We start from the raw sequence: 20,000 nt of genomic DNA, 5'->3' as shown, positions 1-20,000 counted from the left end.
TAAATGCAGGTCGATCGATATTTGAAGCGAAGCACGAGTTTTCTGGCCAAAATTTTAAAGTGTTTGATTGTTTGGTTGGTTGTTTTCAGAGCACGGCTGATCTGAATTGATCGATATTTGAAAGAGAAGTTTTCCAAAGTTAATGTTTAAAAATTGGTTTTGTCAGAGTAAAGTAGTCTTATGGATATAAGCTCAGGTCCAACAACACAATTTCTGTACAGCGTCTAGCTATTATTGATCTAGTTAATATGTTAATATTGCGACCCCATGCTGTTTTTGTTTTTATCGGTCGACCGTCCAGACCGTGTACAGCTTGTAAGAGACGGTGTGTAGCGGGGAGCCTTGTTGACCCGAATTGAATTATTCTCGTTCGTCACACCAGTGTTCATCCAGGCAAAACTTATTGTTTTAAAGTGGTCATGGGCAAAAAGCACTGACTAAACACAATATATATATATATATATATATATATATATATATATATATATATATATATATATATATATATATACATACATACATACATACATACATACATACATACATACATACATACATACATACATACATACACACACATACATACATACATACATACATACATACATACATACATACATACATACATACATACATACATACATACATACATACATACATACATACATACACACACACACACACAACAAGGAAGAAACATTAGTAGTCTTAAACACAGAATGTTTCAAGTTTCAATTCGGTTATAATTAAATGAGGGTGTCAATGTGTGCGCCCGCGCGTATGCTTTTGATTAGCTTTGATTTGTTGTTGTTGTTGTTGTTGTTGTGTATGTGTGTGTGTCGCAAACATTGACACACTCGTTTAATTTTAACCGAATTGAAACTTGAAACATTGTGTGTTTTAGACTACTTATTTTTCCGATCCTTGTTAGTATATTAACACTTTTACTCTTAAACAATCAAGTATAAATCACATGTAGGTTATGTGTTGATGCAGGAATTCTGATTGATGATTGGCATTTGCATTTCCCAAATTAAAAACTGTATCGTAGGGAATGAACAAAACGATATAATGACATAAACCGATCACCACCACCTCCATCACCACCACCACCACCATCATCATCATCATCATCATCATCGTCGTCGTCGTCGTCGTCGCGTTTTCGTCATCATCTTCATCATCATCTTCATCATCATCGTCATCATCATCTGCATCATCATCGTCATCATCGTCATCGTCGTCGTCGTCATCATCATCATTATCATCATAATTCATGTATATTGTTCAACAACGAGAGGTCCACAATCCAGTTCACATTTTAACTGAATTGCCACGGCTGTTCAATGAGTCATGATTTATTAAGTCGCGTTTTACATTCTGTAAGATGCGTCTTGCAACATATAAGCTGATTGGGGCTTTCAACATCGTGTCTTTTTATTTATTTTTTGTTGTTGTTGTTGGTAAAAATCATTTTACGTTGATACCATTAGAGTATAAAACACACGGACAAATACATGTTTATTGTGTGTATGTATAGCCTATATCCTTATGCAGGAATGTCACTCCATGCTTTTCACCGAACTATATTTTACTGAATCACATTTTTCATTACAACTTTGTTTGCGACGTATTGTTATTCATCACATCAGATGTTTGGGGGCGAGAGGGCTGAGTGGTTAAGGCATTGCATTTTGATCGAAGGATCCATTTTCGAGTCCCGCTTCAGGCACTTTCGGTTTGTTTTGTTTTGTTTTTTTTTTTTTGCTTGCGCGGGTAAGATTATTAACCCCCAATTGGCTCAGTTCGGGCAATAAGGATGATTTCTGTTGACACCCGACGTTTGTTTGATGGATTATCTATATTCCTTCTTGAAATGACTAGGTGACGGCATCTAACGATCCCCAGAGAAAGGGCATAGAAAAAGAAATGCAGATTGTGTCACGTCAGACACAGAATTAAATACATTGCCTCTCAAATGCGCTCTTGTTAATTCTCTGAATTTGTCTCCCTTTTCTTATATCCCTCCCATGGCCTTATGCTTCCCAGGATTCTCTAATAAACTAAATCCAACATGTCTTCACACGTCCCATCGCCTTCTTATTCTTTGCGCTGAAATGACCAAAAAAAAAAAACAAGAAAAAGAATAAGAATAAATAAATAAAAAATGTCGCATGCAACGCTTAACTCGTAACAATTTGGAATCTAATGCACCCTACTCCAAGTTAATCACTTTATAGTAGGGAATTATTTCCTCAATATTGTGCTTTGGCTTCATCGTTTATTCATTTCCCTTCCTCTCATTCACAGGAAATTGTTGACAATCCTAAGTGGGTCAGTGATGGTGCCAGTAGGTTTGATGTCAAGCAAGGAGAACTTGGTTAGTGATGCACTTGATTTTTGGAGGGTTTTTTTTTTACACGTTACATTAATTTATAACGATCAAGTTTGTTTTTAAAATGTAAAAAATATTTATATTTATTTATTTTCTTAAAGATGTCCCCAAACTCTTTACCCTTTGCCAGAGACCCAGTTCTCATTCAGAAAACGCCATTTGTTACTGTTATCCTTTTATTGCAATTCACCATTGAAATACTTGCTCCTCTTCTGTTGGGTGTAAATAATCAGTTTGTTAAATTTCATTTTTTAAGACCACTTTATTTGTCATGTATAAAAAAAGATTGTTTCCTTCTAGAAGACTGTCGTGAACGCCAGTGCATTTCAAATTGCCTCCTTCTCTAAGTTTAAAACATCTCCCCCCCCCCCGCCCTGCTCTTCCATTGTGTGTCAGTGAGTGGAATAATGTACTTTGTCATATCTCTCCCTCGTACCACACAGTGCAATGGGTACTGGTAGAAGGAGTAGGGTTTAGCTTGTGGGAGTGCAACAGTGGTTACCTTGTCTGAACTTTGAGTATAATCATAAAATTAACGATAGATCCTGCTGAATCCAACCATGTCTCAGAGAAGTAGATCATGATCAGAAATAAGCAGTGTAAAGAGTCATAGAGAAGACATGGTGAAAAAGCCGCTGTTGTATGGCTAAGATCGCTTGTCAGTCATCTCTCTCTCTCTCTCTCTCTTTCTCTCTCTCTCTCACACACACACACACACACATATATTTTACACTTTAGTTTACCTCTTTCCTCTCTATCTTCATGGTCCTTAACAACATTGTCTTTCGAGAAAAATTGTAATAGTGCCTTACAGTACAGGTATCCTGTCTGGTCCTACATATTAAATGTTGCTGTTGGCTTGGGAGTCCTTGTTAAGCGTTTGTGCATGTTTAGTGCATTTTGTGCTATATAAAAGCTTAAGTTCTCCCCCCCCCCCCCTTTCCAGTATGGTTTTAAATTTGTAAAAAACGAAACAACTAACAAATGATTAAAACTGTAAGCGTGGTGCAATATGATGTCCATCAGGTAACTTTTGATAATGAAATATAAATTTGTTTAAATTTGGACCCAGCATTTGACTCCCATCCACTTTCAGGTTTTAAAAAATATTTTACTTGCTTGATATTCTTCTTCTAGCACTTCTCTATACCCATTTTTAAGTAAGAGATATTTCCGTTGTGCCTTTCCCCCTGTATCAGGTTTAGATCACTGACAACACCCCATTTCCTCCTTTTTCAGGGCCAGTTAATTAATGCTATTTCATGACTCTTGTCCTTCTCTTTTATTCTTTTTTTTTTGGTGAAAACCATTGATTATGAATTTTCATCAATTTTCAATGCCTGTATCTTAAATTTCACAATTTTTCAACCAGGTGATTGCTGGCTGTTGGCTGCTGTTGCCTCCCTGACCTGTAACCAGGTACTTTTTGAAAAGGTTGTGGACACTTCTCAGAACTTTGAAGACAACTACTGTGGTGTCTTTAGGTAAAAGTAATTCCCTTCAATATGAAAATGACTCATCCATACAATTTTGAGTTGAAGGTATTTTGTGCATTAAAAATGAAGACAAATAAAGAAAACGAAAGAGAGATTTACTTACTGACCTTGACACGAGGGTCTTTGACCAGGACTGGCATGTCGATGTTCATCACCCACCCTGTTTACACCCTGTTTACTGCTTTTCAACACCCACTGTTTGTAGTACGTTTTTTTGGAATGTTTTTCACATTATAAGCCTTATCACATCATCTTAATGAACCGGCTGAAGAAAACAAACGTTTTAAGTCAAAATGATCAGAGTTCGGAAATTTGATTTGATTTTTTTTTCTTCTTTTTTTCTTTTTTAAGTTTAAGAAACCACATCAATCTTCCCAAAGAAATCATTGACTTCAATTCAAATTATATTTTATACTTTAGACTTTATAATCAAGTTTTATATTCACGGGTTCTGATAGCTCAGTTTGTAGAGCTCTCTCATCTCAAGCAATAGCTGGGTGGGGTTCCTGACCTCCCATAGTAGGCAGGAAGGTACATACTGTGTCTTCTATCCCCTTATATCTGTTTTGCAACATGCAATCTGTCTTTGTCTTGGAATGAGATTACTTTGTTTTGTCCTCGCCCTGGCTGGGAGGGAAACAGTCAAATGCATACTTATTGTTTTGGGAGATGATATTTTTTCCCTTGTAAATCATCTCTCTGTTATGCATTTTTATATTTGTTATTTTTAATGTATAATGTAAGCATTTGAGTGTATTCCTCTTTGTTGGATTTTGTGCTTGTGCCCGGATGAGACTTATAGGTGATCTCAAACTAAGTACATTGGTGGTATGCTCTTGGAATCTACATCTGATCCCTATTTGTTCTCAGTTCCACTATGTCTTACTTTTTCTTGGTGCTTTAATTGTAATTCTAGAACTTTTTACTATCCCATTTTCTTCCTTTTTACTGGCGCTGATATAACCTAAATGTGTTGCAAGCGCCGTAAAACCCTTAAAAACAACATCTCAAGCAATAGGATTGGTATTTATCCCTGATGCAGTCCAGATTTTTTCAGGTCCATTTAGCCATGATTGGTCGCTTGATTTGTAAGATCTTGTGGAAAGTTTCCTTGCAATAGACTAGAATCCTATCCAAAACAGCAATTATTACTGTCCCTTTAACACTATAGAAAAGAGATATAATGTGGCTCCATGGGCCCCATGGCTCTGAGGGTCTACTTTTTTTTTCACATGCTATTAGATTAAGATGGTTGACCACATATTCCTTGACCAGCTGTGCGAGTTGTATAATAACACTGTCTGTCAAGGGAGGCATAAATATTTAGATTATAAAGTGGAATTGAATCACATTTACATTCTCAAATGGTAGAAATAGACCCCTGGAATATTAACAAGAAAGACTTATCAGACAAATATCCTAACTTCTTAGATATTACAAAATAGAAGAAACATATTGGCCAAATGTACAATACAAGTGGTCAAGTATTTCATGGTAATTTTGTTAAAATTTGATCATATTAAATAACAACAAGTGTCCTTATTGGGGCATATTTATCAAGTTTGTAGTGTAAACATGTTATGACAATTTATTTCATTTTGTGCATTTACAAGCTGACTCACAACGGAAAGTGAGACTGAATTTTGGTCATAAAATAGTTCATTGGTATGATGCGTAGTATTATTTGTAGAAAGAAAGAACCAAAAATAAAAAAAAAGATAAATAAATAAATAGGTAGACTAAATAAACAAATACAAAGAAAGAAGTAAAGGATTAATGAATTTTTAAACTCCTGCTCAGCATTAGATTTTATAATATTTTTGACTCAAAATTTCACATAGAGAACATGCTTTTCACTTCAGGTTTAACTTCTGGCATGAGGGTGAGTGGAAGGAAGTTGTGGTCGATGACCGTTTACCCACATACTATGACCAGCTGGTCTTCATGCACTCTGCTGACAAGAAAGAATTCTGGAGTGCCCTCTTGGAGAAGGCTTACGCCAAGTAAGTTAGATGTCAACTCGTATGTGACAAATGGAGAAAGAATGTGAAGTCTGTTTAATAATTTAATATGCAATATTGGAATTTGGTTTATAATTTTTATTTTGCAATGATTGAGTTTTATTTTAAAAGACCGTTACTACACTTTTGCTAAATATATAAAGAGAAGCAAAAACTTATGTTTCTCAAACTCAATTTGACCTAGACAGTTTTTTAACTTGGCACAAACAACATTGCTTATCATGGTATCAACAAAGGACTCAAAATATCAGGTTATTTTATACAAAATGCCTTTGTCAAAACCCATTTTCAACAATATATGTTAATATAGCGTTTGAAATATAATTCCTGTATAGTTCACAATGCCATTTAGGTTTGGCAATTCTAATCATCCCTAAGCCCGAACATCAAGCACATGTGGCTGGGACAGAAAATCTTTTGCATGTCTCAAGGGTCAATAACATAGGATATGAAACGTTCCTCCTCGTACCTAGCTGAAGAAGTAATCAGCATAAAAACAAATAGATAGTCTATTTCATAATACCAATCATTCTTCACCAGGCTCATGGGTTCTTATGAGGCTCTGAAGGGAGGCAGCACTAGCGAGGCTATGTGTGACTTCACAGGAGGTGTGACTGAAATGTTTGACCTTCAAAAGGCTCCACCAAACCTGTTGAGAATCATGCTGAAGGCCCACGAACGTGGCTCTCTAATGGGATGCTCTATTGATGTAAGTGTTTCATTGATTGCATTCTGTGGTTTTATTGACTTGACTTCTGATTCGAGACTTGCATCATTGTTCAGAGGTTTTGAATTTTATAAGACTTTTTTTTCAGGACTCTTCAGCATCTTCTTTTCATACACTTATTTATCTACTCATATATGTTTTCCATAACTTTTTTTTTTTAATATGCATTACGTATTGCATTGTCTTTAATTGGTTACTATGTATAATTTTATGTTGAGATTATGTAAATATATCAAACCTCTTTTATGAAATATTCATGTCATGTGTTAATCATCATTTTACTTAAGGCTTTCTCTTAAATTATTGGAGATAGATTTTTTTACTAGCTGAAGTTTGTGAAAGTTCTGACAGACCTGTGTAAGACTCGAAAATCTTTTGAAAGAAATATTAAGTCATTTTCCTTTTTGAGATCAATTTTTCATTCCTTAGATTTCCTATTCTCGTATTCCTTTTCAAGTGTCTATTAAGTGGTACATTTGTCAGAAAAATACAAAGTATTAAATTGATTCATATTAAATATATATTTTTTCAGGCTGATCCAAACACGGTGGAAGCAAGACTGACTAACGGTCTTGTGATGGGCCATGCCTATAGTATTACCAATGTTTGTCTTGTAAGTGACAATCTTTAGTAGTGATCACAATGTGTGAAAATAAGTTAAATTATATTTAGGTTGAAATTAATTAATTTTACTGCAGTACAAAGGTAACATTGATTCTATTACACGTCACTGATAGTTCCTTAAATTTTTATTATAAAGAAGCAAAATTAATTTTATAAAAAAATAAATGGAAATAATTGCAAAGTTAGTAATAACTAAATTCCTACATTTCCATCTTCATCATTAGGAATATCATCAGCATCATTATTGTCATTGCTTTTGGGTTGTTTTTTTTTTTAGTTTTTATTTTTCCTTTGATTTCTTTTTGTAATTGAATATACATAAAGATTCAACAACAACGATTCAAACAATGCAATTTGTGCTACAATGCCCGCACTTTACTATGGGATTACAATTTTTACTGTCAAAAAGCCAATATTAACCTATAATTTCATTTAAGTGCTTTGATTGTATTTTTAAAAATTTGTTTATAATGGTTTTTTAATTTATCTATATATTTATTTATGTTTTATTTATTTATTTGTTTGTTTGTTTATTTATTCATTTATCTATCAAATTATTTCATTCATTTAATATGAGACTTGAATTTCATTTTTTTATAATTTTAGGCTGACATCAAGACTCCCAAGTTTGAGGGTCAGATCCCAATGGTTCGAGTCCGTAACCCATGGGGTAATGAGGCTGAATGGAAGGGAGCCTGGAGTGATGGGTAAGATTTTACAAGGAGTAGAAGAATACACCACAGAAGAATGCCCGAGTGGGGGAAAACAAAGTCACTGGGCACCAGATTAGTGAATTTCCTTGTTTTTTGGTTTTTTTTTCCTTCTGTAAGTGTAAGTTAAAATACTATTGCATCAATTTGATCTATTGCCAACTGTGGGTCTTCTCTCCATGTCCAGTCAGCAGTGATTGACTAGTTTTGTGTAATCCACTAGTACCCTAAAGGTAACAAACAATTGTTACTGTCCATTTTGTGTTACAAAAACCAGGATGCCTGACAACTCTGAAGGACTTAGACTTTCTGTCATCAAAGAAATGATATTAAGTTCTGATTTTAGTATCTCACTTGCTCATATTTAAATTATTTGAAGAAGCAAGTTCCCATAAAGGTTCTATCGAGATATTATTTATGTTCTGTATTCATTTAGATCTCGTGAATGGTCTCTGCTCTCCCAAGACGAGAAGGATGAACTTGGCCTCACATTCAGCGATGATGGAGAGTTCTGGTATGTTTTTTTTTGTTGTTGTTGTAATGTTTGGATTGATGGGTTTAGTTGATAATGAAGATTTCAGTGGGCAGTCTGATAATGTAAATTACCATGATGATGATGCCAGTAGTAATGGCAAATTTAATGACATTGTTGATTATGGTGATAACTGATATAATAAAAATGATATGTAAGCTTTGTCATTAAAAGGTAAAATTTCTGCCAGAGTACCATCACTGAAAAATTAAAGAACCATGCCAAAATGTTAAAACTAAAAATTCAACAAAGTCAGCTACTCATGTTCTAAATTAAATAGTGTAATCTGAAGAAAAAAAAGTCACTTTGCTTTGCCTATCACTGCAGATTTTATACAATTAAAATATATTTCTACCAAAAAAAAATAAAATTAAAAAAAAAAAAAGAATGATTTGGTAAATATAGGTAAATTGTATTTTGGATGTTTATATAATGGGGTAAATGATGATGTTGTGAGAGATCTTTAAATTTCTTATAATGGCCAGTTTTCAAAATATTTGACCGGGTTGAGGTAATGTAAATTTATGACTAAGTATTCGTGTGCGTGAGTGTTCATTTCCTTATATGTATTATGCGTTTTTCATGTAGGTCACTATACCAGTTATATTTATTATTGTTGTTATTTTTATTATTAGTATCATTAATATTATTATAATTATTTTATTATTATTATTATTATTATTATTATTACTACTACTACTACTACTACTACTACTACTACTACTACTACTACTACTACTACTACTACTACTACTACTACTACTACTACTCCTGTTATTATTATTATTATTATTATTATTATTATTATTATTATTATTATCATTATTATTATTATTATTATTATTATTATCATATTTTTTTGTGATTTGTATATAATAATAATAATAATAATAATAATAATAATAATAATAATAATAATTCTTCTTATTATTATTACTACTACGTACTCCTACTACTACTACTACTACTACTACTACTACTACTACTACTATACTACTACTATACTACTACTACTACACTACTACTACTACTACTACTACTACTACTACTACTACTACTACTACTACTACTACTACTACTACTACTACTACTACTACTACTACTACTACTACTACTACTGCTACTATACTTATATTCGTTATTATTATTATATTATTATTATTATTATTATTATTATTATATATTATTATTAATTATTATTATTATTGATTATTATTATTATTATTATTATTATTATTATTATTATTATTATTATTATTATTATTATTATTATTATTATTATTATTATTATTATTATTATTATTATATTATTATTATTATTATTATTATTATTATTATTATTATTATTATTATTATTATTATTATTATTATTATTATTATTATTATTCACTATTATTATTATTAATTTTATTATTATTATTATTATTATTATTATTATTATTATTATTATTATTATTATTATTATTATTATTATTTATTATTATTATTGTCACTATTATTGTCATTATTTTTATTATTATTATTATTATCATTATTATTATTATTATTATTATTATTATTATTATTATTATTATTATTATGATACCATATTCAGGTTTGGGATTGAAAGTCCTTTCATATAATGGTAATATGTGTATTATAAGTTTATAATGTCCTTATATAACAAATACGACATTTAACTTAGTTGTCTTTCCAGGATTTAAATGAATTAATATCCCCTTATTCATTCATGGAGACATTTGTTTTGAAGACTGTTTCTAATGAAGAACGAAATAACTCGAGCATCAGCATAGCATTGCAAAGGGAACAGTGGTGATTTCTAGTGGAGAATGTCCTGTAGTGATTGTTGAAAAAACTTTCAAAAGTACCCAGATTACAATGATGAATTCTAATATATAATTGCAGTGATGAGCAGAGTGCTTTTTGCAGATTATAACATTGAAACGAACTTGGAACTTGAACTTGATATCAGACCTCTTGTAGTGTGTTATCGATTTTAACATTTTGTTGTTACTTACATTAGGTTCACTGATTCATTAATCATCAATATTTCAGGATGTCTTTTCAAGATTGGAGCACACACTTTCAGAAATTGGAGATCTGTAACTTGGGCCCTGACTCTCTGGAGGAGGAAGATGTCTGCAACAAGAAGAAGTGGGAGTGTTACAAGGAGAGTAGTGAATGGGTGAAAGGACATAGTGCTGGTGGATGCCGTAACTTCCTTGGTAAGTTAAATATGTTCTTGTTGGCAAGCTGACGGCTTAGTAGTCATTTGCCTTACAATGTGCTTGATTCCATATAATCTTATAGCAAATGGATTTTAAAACAGAAGTTCTGCCTTAAATAATCAAAGACTGGAACAGGAAGTTAAAAAGTGCAATGAGCTGAGGAAAATTGTCACAAAAATCAAAGACTAGTGCCTCAACAGTTAATAAGTCTTTGGGATGGGTTACATGTCAAGGGTAAAATGTATTAAACGAACAATTGTGTTAATGATATAATCAATGGAGACAAAAATATAATAATTGTAGCTCAATCGGAGTATTTTGCTGGGCCTGACTCACATCCAATCCAATCCAATCCACAAAATGTAAGCAAATTGTCAAAATGTCAAATTTTTAAAATAATAAGGGTCTTTTAGCTTAATATGTAGAAAACTCGACTTACAGTCAAATGGATCCTATTTAGATCTGTATAAATTCATATTATACTCTTATTTCACATGGAGTAATTATTGTCCCAAAAGAGCGATTCTTTCCTTTGGTTAAACCTCAAGTGAAAGGCTGTGAGTGTCCAACATCAACCTTCTACAATTAGTTCCATTTTACATAGTCTGTCGGGTTTAGATAATGAGCATTATTTTTCCAGCCTTTTCCCATGCACTTTGATATTAATGCTGTCATTACATCTTTGTACTAGAATTTTTGTTTATTTTTTTAACAGAACCAAGGTTGGAATAAATAATTGTTTAACTGATAAATATTGAGCAAGTCTTCAACTTGCCATCCTTCAAACCACTATCTGGCATGTTAGAGATGATTACACATAATACCATACAAATTAAGCCTTGTTCAAACACTTTCTAATGATGACAGGGTGAAGCACAGGGCATTCTGTGTGTCAATGCTGGATATGGAGGAAGGTGATGAAACTCTTTTTACATGTTTAGTTTTTAGTGAAGAAGTAGCTTTCCATTTGAGCGGCAGAATCAATCATCACATTGTGCGCATTTGGGGAACAGCTCACCCACATGAAACTGTTGAGCATGAAAGAGATACCTCTAAAGTGAATGTCTTCTGTGCTGTACCTCAAGACAAGATCTTTGGTCCCATTTTCTTTGAGGAAAACACCGTTACAGGAAAACCTATCTCAGAATGCTCCAAAACTGGCTATTACTTCACTGCAAGCAGATTAGAATGACTTTATTTTTTAGCATGATGGAACACCATCTCATTGGCATCTTGGGGTCAGAGCTTATTTTTATTTAAATGATTGGGAGGAGAGTTGCTAAAGACCTTGCTCGAAGTGCTTGGTCTGCCAGATCCATGGACCTGTGTTACTTTTTCTTGTGGGATCCGTTTAAGACCAAGTTACATTCCACATTTTCCAACAAGTATCGATGACTTGAAAGATAGAATAGCAGCAGCAATCAACATGTACTGTGACATGCTGTGGTGCATTTGGGATGAATTCTCATATCGGCTTGATGTTGTCCTCGCTGCAGATGGTGGCCACATTGAGCATTTTAAAAATGTGAAATAAAAACTTGAAGGTATGTACTATATATATGTCCAAGCTAATGTTTCTATTGTTTTTCTTTTTCAAACTATTGCATGATAGTTTTGCCATATTATTTTTGAATCACCATGTATTTATTGAATGATGATTGATTATTGTATCTTCATGTTTTTTTTATTTCTACAGACTCGTTTGCTACCAACCCTCAGTTCCGTATGACCTTGACAGACCCTGATGATGATGACGATGATGATATGTGTACTGCCCTGGTAGCCGTCTTGCAGAAGGACAGACGCAAGAAGCGCAAAGAGGGTCTGGACCTGATGACCATTGGTTATGTCATCTATAAGGTTGGATCTTTAAAAGACAAACATTTCTTCAAATCGCTTTATTTATTTATTTATTTATTTATTTATTTATTTATTTATTTATTTATTTATGTTTTTTTGTTTATTATTTTTATTTATTTATTTATTTATTTATTTATTTATTATTATTATTTCATTATTATTATCATTCATTATTCATTCATTCATTCGTTCATTCATTCATTCATTCATTCACTAATTCATTCACTCATTCATTCATTCATTCTCATTCGTTCATCTATTTATTTATTTATTTATTTATTTATTTATTTATTTATTTATTTATTTATTTATTTATTTATTTATTTATTTATATATTTATTCATTTGTTTAATAATTCTCTACTTATTTATTTATTTATCTATTTCTTTATTTTGTTCCCCATTGAGTCCTTATTAAACTTTTTGTTATTGAAAATAGTATCTATTTGTTGTCTTTTGCTAAATACACAAGAAAGTGGTTTCTGTGTTGTTACATGAAAATATACAACTAGGGATGGACCAAAAATTTGCAGAATAATTATAATCGTGTTACAATAAGTGCGTCTCGTAACAAGAGTTTTAATGGGGTGTGATCTTAGACCTCACCAGATTCTTTATACTCCTTGAGCAGTGGATAATTGCTGCATGTTAATAATTTTTAAAGTCTTTTTCGAGCTGTAGAAACCAGGAAAAAAAATCTGGATGATCGACTCTAGGGGTTTTAAATGATTAATATGTTGAAAAGGCTTTTGCACTATAAATCTATGCTTTTGGCCCAAAGTCCTTATAACAACAATGATGTACTTATATAAGTGTATACACACACACACACACACACATCAATATATATATACATACATTTATACATGGATACACACAAACATTCACAATTTGATACTTTTGAAATTTACTGCTGATTGTGTTATTTATGGAGAGGAAGTAAGTAAACGAGAGTTTGTCATGAGACATCAGGGTGCAAACTTAAGACTAATTAGGAGTACTTTTGCTTCCCACGTTGTCCATTTAATTGCTTTTTAAAAGTGATTCCTCTTTTTTTTTTTTTAACTTTAATCAGGTAGAGGATGAAAGTTCTGGTCCCTTAGATGTGAGATATTTCAAGTATAATGCCTCTGTGGCCAAGTCACCAACCTTCATCAACATGCGAGAGGTGTGCGGCAGACACAAGCTACCACCAGGAACATATGCAATTATCCCATCTACTTTTGAGCCCCACTTTGAAGGAAAATTCTTGATTAGAATCTTCACCGAGAAGCCTAATGTATCGGGGTAAGTGTGGAATCATAAAGTACTCATTATAATAAATTAGGGGAATACACATCTCTCATTCGTTTTTAGGTTTCATTCATCATGTTTTGTTGACAAAGGGAAAAACCTGAAATGTCCACATCGTCTGTCTTCGTAAATTAAATTGAAGCCTCTATTCAATTTTATTGTTGTTATTTAAGAAAAGTAACATAAACCTTTGAAGATATTTTTGTTTTATTCTCATTCTCATAATCCTTTAGTGAGTGGCATTTAGACTGCAGATTTAATTCTTAATTATTTTTTTTTAAATTTTAATTTAAACTTTTTTTTTCCTTATTTCACAGAGAGCTAGATCAGCAGACATCATTAATCGAGGATGATGTAAGTTGCTTACCAGATAAATTTTACAATGTTGCTTCAAATGTTATTTTCTGTCTCACTTCACAGCAAAACTGATTCAGAATTTTTTTAATTTAAGTATGGAATGGTATTATTGAATGTAAATTTCACATCAATCTCTAACCCCCTCTCTCATCTCAGTTGCAATCCCTATTGTGATCCACAGTTTAAAACAAAAAATAATAATGATAAAATGATACAGCGCACGTTATCTGTTATTCCAATGAAGCATGTTTTAATATAGAGATAGTTATAGCTAACTAGATACTGCAAACTAATGTTATTAAAATTGGTGATAAAGCAAATACATTCCCTCTTCCCCACTCTCATATATATTGAGGCTTTAGTTATGTCCAAGTTTAATACATATTTATTCATAAAGCATTGATTGCTATAACCAATGCATGTTCTTCATTCAACTGATCATTGTAGGTCGTCATGTCAGTTAACTTTCTATTTGTTCAAATTAAGCAGTAGTACAGACAGTAGTCAATTTGATAAAACCTCATTAAGAAAATTGGTTTCTGTTAGATGAGTGTTGATAATATCCCTTTCAAAGGCATACAATCTTTTTTTTTTTTTTTTTATTTTTTTTTTGATCAATCCTTTTTTCAAGACTCACGTACCATTCATATTTAAAGAAAGCAATTCAAATGTTGTATGTTATTAAAAGAATAATAAATATTATTTATATATATATAAATGTAGCTCACATAAATATTAAACCAGCCTTTCTAACACTCATGCCTTTAATGTTAGAATATCACTTTTTCTACACTTGTTGTTGGCAACGTCGATTTAAAAAAAAATCTTAGACTATTCTCTTAAATCCATAATAATGTGGATAATATGTGTTCAGTGTACTATGCAAGCATTTCTGCCTTAACCCACTCAAGCCGAAATCCAAAGGTCTAACTTAAAGAAACTCATTTGAGAGAAATAATAGCTTCAGTAAAAGATTCCCCCTTTTTTTAGAGCCGGAAAATGTTACAATGAATTTAACACAGTATGTCCTTTGATATATTTTTCTTTTTGAATGATTAGGATTTGATTTTTGGGCATTGAGAGTGAAATGTACATATTTCAAATTTTAATGTACAGAATCTTTCAGAGACTGAATAACATGATTTGTTTTGGGTTTTTTTGTTTTGCGTTAATTTTTAAAATTGTTCTGATAATGCATATGGAGAGTAGACAAATTGAATTAAAGGACTGGGCTGAGTGAGTTAAAGCAACTTTCCTCACAATGGATGTTATACTTAGACTACTTTTTGGAAATGACAATATTAAAAAAAAATCTTTCTATCATTAACCATTGTCAAATCAAAAGAGATTGTCTTTACTCACAGCATGCTTTGATTGTGTTGTTTCATCATCATAGATTCAATATCCTTATGTTAAATATGGTCACTGATATTCATAATATTCTATAAACATGTTTGTATTCACTACTTTACCGGGATAGGGCAGAGGACCAGGAAGAGTAAGTTATTATTTCCCCTCTCTTCATAACGCATTTCTTAATGTTTGCATCATAATCATTGCCGTCCATGCTTGTTTCCATTTATTATTGTCACCATTTTTCTTGCAATGTTACATATGTTTTAAGCCATTGTGATCCACGCTCATTCCTAGTATTTGGTATTGTAAGATGATGTTGGTATTGGAGAGCAGTAATATAGTCAGTCATATATTATCTTTTCCTGTTTAATTAATAAATGTGTAAAATAGCTTCCTGTCGATTACATAAAATATTACCTTTACAAAATTCCATTTTTTTCTTTTTCTACTATTGAAATAGATTAGATCATCATATTATACTAGATCAGAGTCAATGTCAGTGTTAGCAATGTCCATCAATGCGGTCTATTAATATTCATTAAGATATATTTGGTTTGACTACACTGGTTTACAATCATTCTTATCGCTGAATCATTGAAAGCTATACTGTCATCTTTTTGTCTCTCTACTAACATTCTATTTCTTCGTCTTCATTTCTGTACATGCCAATGGCACAATTCTAAAACACATTCATTTAGATCAAACAGTTGTGGTTAGAATCCTGATGAAGACCCTTGGAATGTATGACTCTGAAGTTTTAAGGGTTCTGGCCTATAGCTGGCAAACTTTGAATCAGAGTTGTTTCTATTTGAGTAACTGATTTATGTTAAAAATTCACAATAGCATTTAATGAAAGCTTCATACTTTTTTCTAATCTTGAAGTTCTTTATTCTTAAGATTAATTTTTCTTATATGTTCGTTTTTTGGGGTCTTTTTTTTTCCTGTCTTTGGATTCATCGTAAAAAAATTTATCACTTTATAGTCCTTTGCTCTTTCTAAAAACATGATTTCTTTTCCTGTACAATTTTTCACATATCTATTTTTTTCTCAATTTAATGCTTAAAGAATATTTCACATGATTCAAATCAACCCTAATCGGTCTCTCAAAGATTAAAGAGCCAAGATATATATTTTCCTCCTTATATGGTAAAAATATAACAATTAGTTAGAAACACCATATATATGTAAGTTTATTGACCTCAGCTTTCACAGACGTCCCATAATAATTTTTTTTCCAGCAAATATTCATATTGTTTTCTATTTTTATTGATTCTTATATTTTCATTCAAAATTTTCACTTTGAAATTATTTAAAATAGATTTTAATGTTATATTTTTATTTTTTCTTCACACCTTAATATAAGAAGTGTATTGACAATTTATAAAATACTCAACACTTGATTTTAAAGGATCACATGTTTTGTGTACTTGAATGCAAACATGAATTTCATGTTATAACTTGACTTATGAAGCCGAAGGGTTTTATAGAAGATCAGATACTTCTGCTGTGGAGAGCAAAAGGATAATGAAGTCTTAGAAAACATCATTCTTTTTTAAAAATTTGTTTTCTGACTGATGAATTTACTTTTATTTTCTAATTTGAACTTCAGCTAGTTGTTACTCACAAGAAGAAAAAGATTTTGTATAGTTTATCCTGATCCTTCATTTCAACCTGTGTTGCTAAGTTTTTAGTCGTGGTTGATATTGTTGGTTTTGATTATGTTAATGATTCCGTGTTTTATTTGACTTGCAAGGACAATATATCTGCAAGTCAGGTAGCCCCTGCCTATTCGGCACCACCCACTGGGCCAGCTAAGGTATTGATTGCAGTGACACTGACAGATTATGCAGTTAATTCCCCTGCATGTTTTTGCTGATTTTCAACTCTTGTGTAAAAGCAAAACTATTTATAAAATCTTTTAAAATAAATGAATAGAAATGTGTGTAAATGTAAAGGAAAACAACATAAAACGAACATTCCCTTCACCCCCCGCCCAAATATTTTTTTTTAAAACAAAAAATTAAAATACCTTTTCATCCTCTTATGTTGATTTCCTCCTCTTCCTTCCTTTCTCAAACTGGTTGTAAAATATTATTGTCGCGGTGTTAAAGATAAAGGCGCAGCACTGTGCTGTTTGATTATAGTTCCAAATATGATGTCTTTGTTTTGCCTTCATCTACCATTCAAAAATCAAAAGTCCCTTCACCTTTTAGTTTTCCTTTAAAAAAAAAAAAATAATCCAAATGATTACTCTGTGCAGAAAATATCTTCTTTTGAAAATTGTGATGAGTGAATGTTTGAATGTGAGTAAATGCATCAAAATTTAATGTTTGTTGTGTTTCAATATTTATTAATTCTTTTGTAATAATTGTGGTTTATTTGGTTTTAAAACAAACAGGTCAAGAAGCCCGTAAGTTTATCAGTCATGGTCTGTTTTTATTTAAATATTGCAAATTTTGAATCATCCTCTCTGTTGCATTTCAGAAAGTAAAAAATAAAAACCAACAAAAACCAAAACAAAAACCAAATGCTTGTTTAACTTAGTATGATCTTATACACGACAGCTTGTCCAATACATACTTCATGCAATGGTATGCACTGAGAATCGTACAGTTGTTGTAAATGAGATTTAGTAATGAATCTCAATGATATGTGTCATTTATCAAACGTTTGTATGTTCAATCAATGAGAATAATTAATGTGGACAGAATTGTCTAAAACACAATATTATGCATTTTTTCAACGTGAAGATTTGCGATTCTCTAACCTGATTGAATCATTTTGTTGTCTTGAGTAGCTGCATGTTTGCGAAATCCTATTGATATCATTTTGAAAAAAAAAAATTACCCAAGAATTAAGTTATTTTCTGTTTTCTGTAGTCTTTTAAGGTAACATGTTATTATAGGCATGTCAAATTTCAAATGACATAACCTTTGATCATAGAGCTATATTTTTTATTTTAGTTTTATACTGCTTCCACCATCTTTTGTTCTTTGTTGATTAATTGATATGCAAAATTTTAATGATGATAATAACATTGTGGGATTTTTTCTGAATCATTTGCTTTAACATGCGCTTTTTTGTTGTCACACTTTTTAGGCAGATTCACAAGCATACCATCCAAATTATCCATACAGAAGCGATGAGGTTTACATTTTCAGTTGCTTTCCTATTTTTTGAGTTAGTTTGCCATTAGGCTTATAGAGCAGTGCATTTTTTTTCCACATGCACTTAAATGCCTGCTTGTGTGTTGGATTAGAGCATTTTAATGTGAAACGGCACAGAGTTGTACTAGATTGTTGTTGATTGTTTGCACAATGCAATTTTTAAATGCTGTTCTTGAATTCAAGTCTGAAAATATTATAGATGGATTGTTCAGTCTTCCATATCTATTTTAATCAAGATTCATTTGAAATTCTTTGTATGTAGTCGTTCAGAGCCGTAAGGCCCATTAAGCTGAAATTAATCTTGTTTATTATTTTTAGCAGTAATGAGACCCTTTGGATTGGATGTATTGCAAAGTACGCTTTATCAAATATATAAGACCCAGATATGCAATTACTGCTGGGTGAAAAGGAGGGGAGGGGGGGGGGGGAGGTGGTCAGAAAACTTTACAGCGCCTGGAATCAACTCTGGTTCCTTTGCTTTGAGATACGTGCTTTACTGTGAGCTATCAGGACCCTCAAATTGATTGAATCACAAAATGATTATGAGTCTGAATTATAAGGTTAAAAATGAGAGTGGAAGAAATTTCAGTTCAATCTTTTCAAAAGTTTTGTGTTAGTTCATAGCACCATATTTTACATCTATACAAGACAATGTTTACGGTGTAAGAATTTTTCATGTTATTGGGTTAAAAGAATAAACTCATCAGTTAAATAATTTTCAACATTTCCCAACAAAAAACTGTTAGTATTAAATAATGAATTGGATATATCATTTTAAAGCATTTAACAAAAGGGCAAGGACTAATAGTACTCTTTGATTAGGCATAGTGAGAGAGATTTGGTACTTTTCCTTTTTTGCAGTATTTTTTTTTTCTTGTTTTTTTTTTGTTTGTTTTTTGAAGGGGGGGGGGGGTTGCTTTTGTTTGATTGTAGCATAGAACTATTGGTTTTAAAAAATAACAATTTTTTTATGTGTGAGTTTTTTCTAATGATTGCATGTAGCGCTAAAGTTAGTTCAAACTGAACTTCTTTTTTACAGCCTATGAAAAAGTCAGGGAAACCAATTAGACTTCAATAAGATACAATATATCATTCTCTTATAGTTTAATGAAGCTTTAATTAGAATTTCAACATTCATTAACACATTAAAAATGACTGTTGTGATCAGGCCATTCTAAAATATGGTTATATTTTCTCCCTCTCATCTTTTATTCTGAAGTGTATTTTTAAACATG

General features: G+C 31.7%; 1 protein-coding gene across 15 annotated transcripts in view; it reads left to right on the top strand.

The window, feature by feature from the left end:
• Positions 1–20,000, top strand: part of LOC144956792 (calpain-B-like) — a 77,799-nt gene that overhangs the window by 37,984 nt on the left and 19,815 nt on the right. For 4 of the 15 annotated variants that reach the window (XM_078887520.1, XM_078887584.1, XM_078887602.1 and 1 more), the window contains 14 exons: positions 2,311–2,380; positions 3,768–3,879; positions 5,754–5,894; positions 6,453–6,621; positions 7,172–7,252; positions 7,870–7,970; positions 8,410–8,487; positions 10,561–10,730; positions 12,430–12,593; positions 13,668–13,879; positions 14,203–14,239; positions 17,352–17,414; positions 17,997–18,008; positions 18,698–18,745. In XM_078887520.1, the coding sequence (XP_078743646.1) occupies positions 2,311–2,380; positions 3,768–3,879; positions 5,754–5,894; positions 6,453–6,621; positions 7,172–7,252; positions 7,870–7,970; positions 8,410–8,487; positions 10,561–10,730; positions 12,430–12,593; positions 13,668–13,879; positions 14,203–14,239; positions 17,352–17,414; positions 17,997–18,008; positions 18,698–18,745 (1,458 nt within the window). Of the gene's footprint in view, positions 1–2,310; positions 2,381–3,767; positions 3,880–5,753; positions 5,895–6,452; positions 6,622–7,171; positions 7,253–7,869; positions 7,971–8,409; positions 8,488–10,560; positions 10,731–12,429; positions 12,594–13,667; positions 13,880–14,202; positions 14,240–15,722; positions 15,741–17,351; positions 17,415–17,996; positions 18,009–18,697; positions 18,746–20,000 lie in introns of all 15 variants that reach the window. The other 11 variants (XM_078887560.1, XM_078887616.1, XM_078887627.1 and 8 more) reach the window with 7 other exon arrangements.

This window comes from Berghia stephanieae, chromosome 1 (genome assembly GCF_034508935.2).
Source record: "Berghia stephanieae isolate SIO BIC M18660-M18661 chromosome 1, UCSD_Bste_1.3, whole genome shotgun sequence".
NCBI lineage: Eukaryota > Metazoa > Mollusca > Gastropoda > Nudibranchia > Aeolidiidae > Berghia > Berghia stephanieae.
Note: the sequence above shows the minus strand (reverse complement) of the source record. Positions and strands in the feature narration are given on the sequence as shown.